The 10,015-nt window shown below is 38.8% G+C and overlaps 1 protein-coding gene across 1 annotated transcript; it reads left to right on the top strand.

The window, feature by feature from the left end:
• The first annotated feature begins 705 nt into the window (after positions 1–705).
• Positions 706–4,996, top strand: LOC130185840 (protein SCO1 homolog, mitochondrial). The gene is made up of 7 exons (XM_056402548.1): positions 706–901; positions 1,544–1,666; positions 3,031–3,121; positions 3,294–3,491; positions 3,585–3,677; positions 4,217–4,332; positions 4,448–4,996. The coding sequence occupies exons 1-7, from the start codon at positions 755–757 to the stop codon at positions 4,580–4,582; spliced, it is 903 nt and encodes a 300-aa protein (XP_056258523.1). The 5' UTR covers positions 706–754; the 3' UTR covers positions 4,583–4,996.
• Positions 4,997–10,015: the final 5,019 nt, after the last annotated feature.

The following is a 10,015-nucleotide window of genomic DNA, read 5'->3' on the forward strand; positions in this document are numbered from 1 at the left end:
TGGTTAGAAATTGATGCATTTGTATATTTGTGTGTTTTTTAATGCTGAGCATTAAATTTGAGTACAACCGGTAGGTGACTATACATTTATTTATCATGCCAGGGTTTAAACTGGGATCAGATCCTTTACACTCTCATGAATGCATATAATTAATGTGGGTTTGTTTTGCAGTGCTAAATTGATATTGTGCTGGTGTTAGTGTAGTCAGTGAGTGGAAAACAGAAGCCATGGAAATATAATATATATGAAAAACTACAAAATGTGAATCAAGTCAGTAATTACCTGTGGAATGAAAAATATAAACTTCATTTATTTATTCATTCAGTTATTTTGTGCCTACAGAGGCTGAGCAGAGGATCAAGGATCAATACACTATGTATGAATTTTATCTATAGTGATGTACATATGTGCATTTTGTATATTTATTAATCTATTTATGTATTTATCAAAGCAGTTACTTAAACATATTTTATAACTGGATGTTACAGCCTCCAGGGGGCAGCAGAAAGCAGAGGGACTTCCCCAATCATAGAAGAAGATGTAATGACGCAATTTCCTGTGTTTAATAACATTTACCTCGATACTGATCTGAGAGCAGCCTTCCAACTTTTGAATCGACCATTTTGACTTATCATGAATCTTGAGAGCTGACCTGAGAACAGCAGTTAGTATGCCGCCTCTCCACTCACGTTTCACGTTTTGTAAACTAGTAACCGCTTCCTTGTATCAGCAGCGGTTCTGTCAAGGTCCAAACATGGCCCAGAGTGTGTTATATCACAGGCTGTTTCACAGCAATGTTAAAGTCTTACAGAAATGTTCCGTCAGATTCACACACAGTGTTTTACGGAGAGAAACTGGGCTGAAAAACACACTGTCGCCGCGGAGAGTCCACTGCTGTCTGGTAGGTCAAAGCTAGCTGACTGTATCAGCCGTAACACCAAACTCCATTAAGAAATGTGATAATTTAACGTACGCATCACTTTTCAATGCTGTTGTCACGCCTCTGAGCTTAAATACGACTTTAACCTTTCATAAACACCTACATACAACATGTACCACTGATTTCAGTTGCATGAAATATCAGAGGAAACGTTTTTATAAAGTTAACAAGTTATTAAAACATCGTTGCATGGCAGGTCTTTTCTTAATGTAGTGTGAATATAATAAACACAACAAATTCCATCCATTTCAGAACATTTTGTAGCTTTGTAGCTTATCGTTGTTTTAGTTGAACTTGATTTTCATATTTTGCTTTTCTTTAAATAAATATAATGTATATTTATAATATAAAGCTGTCAGAATTTTATACGTAACATTTCTTACAGTTAACAACCTATTAAAATACCAGCAGACAGTCTGAAGCTGTCCACATTAAAAAAAAGTGCTTAATAATTCAGTAGAGATCTCCAGTTACCCCATCGGTCTTCACATGAAACAGCATCACTTGAAATGTTTGAATAGAATGAACGGTCTTGAATAGAGACTTCATATTGCGTATTAACTCTGACCACAGTTCTTTTTTTCTTTGTGTACTCATTAACAGGTGAATGCCAGTCAGTGTTACACCTGTAGAACAACACAATGGCTGAATCAGCACTGCTCAAGAACATTTTCCTCATTGCCTCCACCACCCTCACCACAGGGTGGTGAGTCGAAGAAGTCTGGGGTAAGTGAAGAAAGTTCACAAAAAGGTTAGAAATCCCCAGTTTTGAACAGGTCTTTTGTCAAACCTCATCATAATTAACAGGCAAGTATGGAGTTTATTTTGAATGGTCAAATAGAGAGTATTCATGTGGCCATACAAAGGTTGGAAAAGTTTTAAGGCATTCTCAAATTTAAAAGCTGCAATTAGTAGAGGCATTATCTGTCATGTTGTAGTAACTTATTTTTGTTGCAGGTGCAGTAAACAGTAACTGCATTTGGTGCCAATTCACTAGTCAGATGTATTTTGATTGTGCATTTTAAGCCTCGTACAGTGATAATTGTAACTACACACTACAAACACTACACTTCATCACTTCAAATTATAGAACTACTTCCATTCTGTTGGCAATAATTATGTCATCAATCGATCAGTTAGAGCCACTCAGCCATTATTCATGGCATCATAGATCTGATCCCCTTCTTCCCCTCTCTGCTTGTCAAGGTGTCTTTGAGTGTAAGAAACCGAATACCAAATTGCTTGATAATCTTGAATATAACAACATTTTTGTTTTTTGGGGTTTTGCACAGTCTGCCCTGCTGCTGAGTCTGATCCTCATTTAGCTGCTTTGTTAACTGCTATTTAGTGGCAGCATTACTTATACCTGAAACAATAATATAATTATATACAGTATATTATAAAATAGAACATAAAACAACATGATATGCAACACTATAATTATGTTTTATTAGAAAAACAACCACTGAAACAAATGCAATAATATCGAATATTACAATAACGTTTTATATTGCAATATTTGAACTTGACTGTACCGAGATATTACACTTTGGATATCACCCAAGCCTAAAGGTGGGACCTAATAAACACTTAAGAGAATGGAGAGTATCTTTATACTCTTTATAAACACAAGTTGTTCATTGTTTTAACACGTTAACGGAAAAGTTTTGGTCAAATGATATCAGCTATAAATTTTTCTGTTATCAAGGCTTCTGAGATAACATACATAATACTGTGAGACCGTATAAACTCAAAAATAATTAATTAATTTAATGTTGGGTGACCCACTGGATAATTAGCTATTATAATGAATAATTAATTTGTCAGCACAAAGTCATCATTCACAAATTACTTATTACTTGAGCAGTTTCTATTTGACTACAGTAAGAATATTTACAGTTTATTCTAACACATTAAACTCATTACGAATCATAAATCTGTGAACTTGTGATTATATGAACATTTGCTTCAGGCTTTGTGGCAGAAAAAAAAACATTTAGATTTTAGCCCAAATAAACCCAAGAGGTAGTTGTCTTGAAATGTAATTTTTACTCTGTGAATTTGTTTTTCTCGATGTTTCCTCTGTAAAGCCTGTGACGTGGAAATCTTTAGCAATAACGTTTGCTATTGGAGGAACTCTGCTGGGAGGAATGAAATATTTCAAAAAAGAAAAGGAAGAAAGTGAGTATTTTACTGGGCAATATACTGGACGCATTAAGGTCAAGTTAATCTGAAATTAATTTGGTGAATTTAGGCAATAAAGCAACTGTGTCATGTCTGAACCAAGTTATTTTTTATGTTGAATTGTGAGATAATGCTTGATTTAACTCTGTTTATCTGTTGAATTGTGCAGTGATTGAAAAAGAGAGGAACAAATCAATAGGTAAACCGGCGCTGGGCGGTCCGTTCTCGCTCACTGATCACAACAACAAGCCCGCCAAGAGTGAGGACTTCCTGGGCCAGTGGGTCCTCATCTATTTCGGGTTCACTCACTGCCCGGACATCTGCCCGGATGAATTAGAGAAAATGATCGAAGTAGTGGATGAAATAGGTAATAAAAAAAGTTTTCATCACAGGCTATGACACACAAGAGAAAATTTAATTCACCAAACATCCTGTCCTGTTCGTGTTCGGCTTCCCTCAGATAACATAAAGTCTCTTCCAAACCTGACGCCTCTCCTCATCACCATCGATCCTGACAGAGACACACCAGAGGCCATGGCTACGTATGTGAAAGGTACAAAAACCACATAACCCGGCTGTGTTTGTAACTGGATTTCCTTTTTCATACTAAAGTTGTGGAGAGACCTGTGGGTCGAATAAGGGCAACTGAGATCCTGGAATTTCCCAGAAGTCTCACAAAAACCTACCCCCTTTTCCCAGGAAAAATACCTGTTTCTGTGCACCTGTGTGTTTGCATACTCAAGACTATTATATGTACTAAAACAAAGGTGCCTCAGCTGGTACTTTTACACAGCTGTTGTCGGTAAATTATTAGGTCTGTCCATTAAACGCTCCTATTACGAATTTCAAAATCACCTGACAACCTTCAACAGGATAAATACAAATATAAACACCGGTGTGTCTGATTATCCTCAACAAAACTCTACCTTTTAGCTCGTTCATTCTATTTCATTAACTGTGTTTCTGGATATTAAAGTTTTTTTTTTTTTAGATCAGGTCCACTTGACTTTTGAACCACACTTCACCTCTGTAATAGTTGACTTGCTTTTTTTACCATGGTGAGTCTAATAGATAATGTGATTTACATTTCAGAGTTTTCCCCGAAGCTGATCGGCCTGACGGGGACAATAGCTGACATTGAGCAGGTTTCCAGATCATACAGAGTCTATTACAGTCAGGGACCAAAGGACGAAGACAATGACTACATTGTGAGTAGTAACTCTGCCGTTACTAATGCTACATGTCTTAAGGATGGAAGGATAATCTAGGACAATAAATTTAAGAGGGTAGTATCAGTCTGAATTCTCTTCTCGTTGGCTTTAGGTTGATCACACGATCATCATGTACCTCGTTGGACCAGACGGAGAGTTCATGGAGTATTTTGGACAGAACAAAAGAAGCGCAGAGATCTCCAGCTCGATAGCAGCGCATATGAGGAAGTACAAGAAGGGGAAGTGAGCTGCAGCCTGCTAAAGCCCCCAACAGTCTGACACACTGTCCTCAGGTGTTTTGCATAGCTTGGTCGACTTAAATCTTCACTGCTATCTTATTTATTTTGGATACACTATTATATAAAGTTAATGTGTCTGCAGTTACATTACTTTCAGTGGATGGTGTGCAGAAGAAAAACAGGTCTGCAGCCTGGTGCTGTCACAATGTTCTTCATTATGATCCATAACACATTACACTGCTGCTGCGTTCACCCAATTTGGAAAAGACTGCAGGTGCTTCCTGCTTAAAAAACCTGTACACTTGAGCTCCAGCTCCTCAGTATCTCTGATTTCTGATGTAAATAAGAAGAGAACACCTGAAAACAAATATAGGAAGTGAAATGAAGATTTGATTTTGTGATAAAAACCAAAATACAACACATTTTTTGGGATTTTGTTTTATTTGTGCTTGACAGGCAATATAAGTATAAACTAAAATTTTTTTTCATCAAGCCTACACACAGAAAGGAAAATGTTGATCAGGACTAACTTAAAGCCTGTATGTGTAGGATTTTAAAGTGCGTAGCAACTCCCATTGACCTTATCAAGAAAGAAACTAGAGTGAGACTGACTGAGTGTGACAAGTGCCAAACTAGATTTGAGCTTATTTAGAAATCGAGTCACCATTACATATTTGTACCAGAGGGTGCAAATATTTTACACCGTAAAATGTCCCATTGGAATTGTAGCTTAGTCACAATTAGTTAGCATGGAATTCACTGTAAAAGAAATGATGGCAAAGAGTGCACCAATTTTCACAGATTTTTTTATTTTTATTTCCACATACATTTTTTTGGGCATTTTTATGCCTTTATTTTGATAAGAAAGTGGAGACAGACAGGAAGTACAGGAGAGACATGCAGCAAAGGATCCGGCTGGCTGCTACTCTAACCGGGGACATGCTCAGGGCTTAATACGCCCATATGGTATGTGCCCTAACACCTCAGCCATCAGGTCGCCCTCCACAGACACATTTTAACAGATACTGAGTTCTGAGCGTTGGAGAGATAGCAGCTTGTGACCAAAGAAAAATAGCTACAGCACCCCAACACTGGAGGGTGCTGTTCAAACTGTTGCACCACAGTCTAGACTTGATGCCAAGAAAACCGGAAAATAGAAGTTTATGGATGTTTAATATTTCATATATGAAGCTGAAAGTGAAGAGTGACAGTAGCATCACATTAAATTTTTTGTCTCAAATGATGTTGATGACATTATCCACTCTAGGTTCCCCACTGACGATTTGTTTCAATTTTGAATTTTGTCGGTGATCCATCGTCAACAAAATACATAAGACATTTCAACCACAGGCAGCAGGATGAGGAACTGATTGGAGATCTGATTATCTTCAAGTGGTATGACAAAATCTTCTCTAAAACCCGATACTGACTAATGATCAGAAAACACAGATCTTTTAGTGTATTAGTGTTGTCAGAAAGCTTTTAAGGCTGAGATCACTGTAATGAATAATTGCTTTGAGACTGAGGTTAGCCACAGACTGATAATGTCATTAAAAGCTTCACTGTTTGCTGAAAGATACTGTTGACTTCCATTGATAGTCTCCTTTAATATCCCTGCCTCTGGACAAATGTTTCTGTATATTACTATTTCATAGACAATAAATAGGGGCTAAGTTTTAAGTTTACAAAAACGTTAATTCAAACCTGCACTTCCCAGCAGCCAGTGCTGATTTATTAATATCTTCTGTGGCTGCACACCTGTCATGTTCCTTCTTTAGAAATTGGATTAGTAAAGCAAACACAGCAGTTGTTTGGCTCTCCGCAGCCAGACACCGCACTTATTCCTGGAGGAGAGAGGCCTTCCAGCTCAGACTGCCGTCACATGGAGCACTCAGAATGGACCACTTTGATTTCTGGATTGATAAGTTATTTTAAAAACCTCTTCAGTGCCTCTGCTGAGCCGTAATCCTGTTCTTTTCCAAGCATTTCACTCAAAACAACACAAACACATTTGCATTCCTAACTCTTTTTTTAGTGAATCTTACTGTGATGATTAAAATGAACACTCGACTTACAATTTGTCTGCCTGACACTCATTTTAAATTCAGATACTGCTTGACAACAAAACACCCTGTGCTGCGTCCTACATCCAAACATTAAATTGATTCTAAGCAGGTATTGAGAGTATGCAGTTTGAAAAATGACTAAATTAAGTTCAAAGATGCAGATTAATCATTGACCTGTAATGGACAAAGTTAAAAAAAAATGAGCTGCTCACTGAAAAATTGACAAATTGTGGACAATTGTCTCAAACAAAGCATACACTGACCCCTTCACTTCTTACACACTTTATTATGTTGTAAATTTAATTTTAAATGGATAAAATTCCCATTCTTGTCCATCAATTAGCCCCAAATAACCCATAATGACAAAGGGAAAACATGCTTTTATAAATTTTTTTTACAAATTTTACTAAACATCAAGTATTTAAACCCTTAATTCAGTACTTCAGTACTGAAGAAGATCCTTTGGCAGCAGTTAAAGCTTCCAGTCTTCCTTGGGTAAGCTTTGCACACCTGGATTCTTCCTTGCAGATCCTGTCAGACTGCCATTATATTGAATGGGAAGTGTCTATGAGCTGCCATCTTCAGGTCTCTTCACAGACGGTCTGTTGGAGTTAAGTCTGGCCACTCAAGGACTTGTCCCAAAGCCACTCCAGCATTGTCTTGGCTGTTTGCTTCAGGTCATTGTCCTGCTGGAAGATGAACCATCGCCCCAGTCTCAGTCTTGCGTGCACTCTGCAGCAGGTTTTCTTCATGGGCCTCTCTGTATTTGGCTGCACCAACTGAGGTGGTCGTCCCTCCAGCAGTTTCTCCATGTCTGCCAAGAACTTCTGAAGCTCTTTCAGAGTGACCTTCGGGTTCTTGGTCACTTCCCTGACCTGTCTGGCTGGACGCCCAACTCCAGGAAGAGTCCTGGTGGTTCCAAGCTTCTTCCGTTTCACAGTTGTTGAAGCCACTTTGCTCCTGGGAACACTCACAGCTTTAAAATGGTTTTATACCATTATCCTGATTTATGCCTCACCGCAGAACTTTATGGCAGGTCTACAGAGAGATCTTTAGATTTCACGGTTTGGTTTATTGTTCCCAGTTCAAGTGCCAGGCTATTTAAATAGTCCATGCTGCTTAAATCAAATCTAAGAAACTTAACAGATGAATAACAAAACATAAAATTCATATTATTTATTTTAATGAATAAATAGTAGTGGAGGTACTGAATTCAAATGCAGTTTTAACTTCCTCTCTTCCTTGGCTCCCAAATGACAAGTGCTGAAAAAACTGGCCTACGGTTGAGCCTAATTGTTGATCCCAGTGTGTAGCGTAGAACTGTGATGTTTTTGTGTCAGAGCTGTAAAAACAGACAAAACAATGGAAACAGAACAAATGAACACAACACAGAGAACCTTAAAGTGATCTGCCAGCCCTGCACAGTCCTCCAAATTAAACAACTAAATCTGTTGGCGTTGAACAACACAACAGATGCAGCATATGTTTAACTTCTATGATTAAAATACCATCCAGCTCCATTTTATATTCATTTGTGAAGCTAAACTGCAGCATCAGTGAACGCAAGAACCAAACTGGATTTGGATTGACAGTGTGATTGATGTGTGACGGCTCCGGGCTCTGCCAACACCTCCCACAATCAGCCCGCTTCTGGGCAGATCAGTCGTGCTGTCAATCCAAATGCAGTTTACTGCGTGCTTTCATGGTTGTTGCAGTGTACGCTCACAAATGACACAGATCAGTGAAGAAGCTGTTTCTGCTTTGAGTGCCGGGTTTAATCCCTGTCCGGAAAAGCAGCCTATGAGTGACAAACTGCCTCTAGTGTAACATGTAAATCTCGCTTTTGAAATGCTGCTCCTTTGTGAATCAAAGAAAGCACTTGTCTTTTTTGTGCATGTGGTTTGCAGTAGCTTTACTCCGAAGCAGGTCCTTGTCTCTCCCGTTGACCCCCTAATCCTGTACAGATGCACCCGTCGTCAGATCTATTTTCCACCGGGGTGAGGCACCGGGTCTCTCCCCAACACAACCAGCTGATGGGGATTTTCTCCCTGCTTCTTCTCTGTCTTGTCCTGTGACCCTTGAATCTGTGGCCTCCTCGCAGTCAAACTTTCACATGCACATTTGCTGCTGTGTCGAGATGTGACAGAGGGGTCAACGTACTGTAAGTCCCCATGCTGGTCTGCCTGCCCGGGCCTTGCTTGTCTACCAAGAGCCAATTATAATCGCAGCTGTTGCCAGACCTTCAAGTGACATTAGGAGGCTATTAAATCAGCACCAATTAGGCTGTCTGTGATGCACTGCCAGACAAAATGCCCACATCATACAGCTCTTTTCCCTCTGGAACAGCACATCATTTCCTCCGCTCTGGGGAGTAGAACAAATCGTAAAAGTGAAGATTTGAGGTTCAGTGTAGCAGACTGAAATGTCTGTATGTACTTGACAAAAGGACGGCGAAGAGGCGTTTTCTGCAACAACAAGAGAGGAAGCAGTGTAACAAGACAGAGTGACAAAGAAAAAAGTAGATATAGATATATATTTAATGTGGTTTGAACGTGTGTGTTTTTTTAATATCCTATTGCACCAGGACTCAAGCAATCTGAATTTCGTTACATTACATGCACATTGTTTTTGAATGACAATAAAACCTTGAATTGAATTTAATAATGGCTGCAACTAATGACTAGTTTCATTAGCAATTGATCTGATGATTATTTTCTCAATTAATTTATCTTTTCTTACATACAATGCCGGAAAACAAATATTCTTCATTATTTCCCAGAGTCCACGGTCACGTCTTCAACCAACAGCCCAGAGCCCAAAGATATTCTGTTTACATCGACATAAAATACAGAAAAACAGAAACTGGAAAAACTGCAACGACAGAATATTTGCCATTTGTGCTTAAAAAAATTCAGATTTATCGACGATCAAAATAGTTGCCAATTAATTTTCTGTCGATCAATGATGCTTACAGTTCATGATGGGAACATGAATGTCTGTACCAAATTTTGCAGGGGTGAGTGGGGAGTAAGCACACCATTAACACACAAAAAGCAGCAGCTAAGGCTGAATACAAAACAATCAGTGTGACACATCAAACAGCAGATTTTCAAGCAGACTTTATGGACAGTGATGGACTGAGCAAGATGAGTGTAATGCTGAATAGGAATCGAAATACCATGTGAAACATTTTTAATAAATGTGGGTTAACGGAGGTCGGGCCTTTGTCTGGAATGTGCTAAATGTTGCCCGTCAACTGTGGCTGCTCCAAACACTTGTGTGTGATCAGCTCTGCTCTCCAGACAGCCAATGCCAGAATTTCAGCGATGCCCTAACAGACCTAATCTTCCCTGATCCCAGAAAATGAGGCCTGCC

This window comes from Seriola aureovittata, chromosome 17, assembly GCF_021018895.1.
Source record: "Seriola aureovittata isolate HTS-2021-v1 ecotype China chromosome 17, ASM2101889v1, whole genome shotgun sequence".
In the NCBI taxonomy this organism is placed as follows: domain Eukaryota; kingdom Metazoa; phylum Chordata; class Actinopteri; order Carangiformes; family Carangidae; genus Seriola; species Seriola aureovittata.

Bases quoted from the DNA above. Each gene is read 5' to 3' on its own strand.
- LOC130185840 (XM_056402548.1), top strand. From the start codon at position 755: ATGGCCCAGAGTGTGTTATATCACAGGCTGTTTCACAGCAATGTTAAA. The intron at 3,122-3,293 runs GTGAGTATTTTA...TGAATTGTGCAG, and splicing joins CAAAAAAGAAAAGGAAGAAA to TGATTGAAAAAGAGAGGAAC. The intron at 3,678-4,216 runs GTACAAAAACCA...TTTACATTTCAG, and splicing joins CATGGCTACGTATGTGAAAG to AGTTTTCCCCGAAGCTGATC.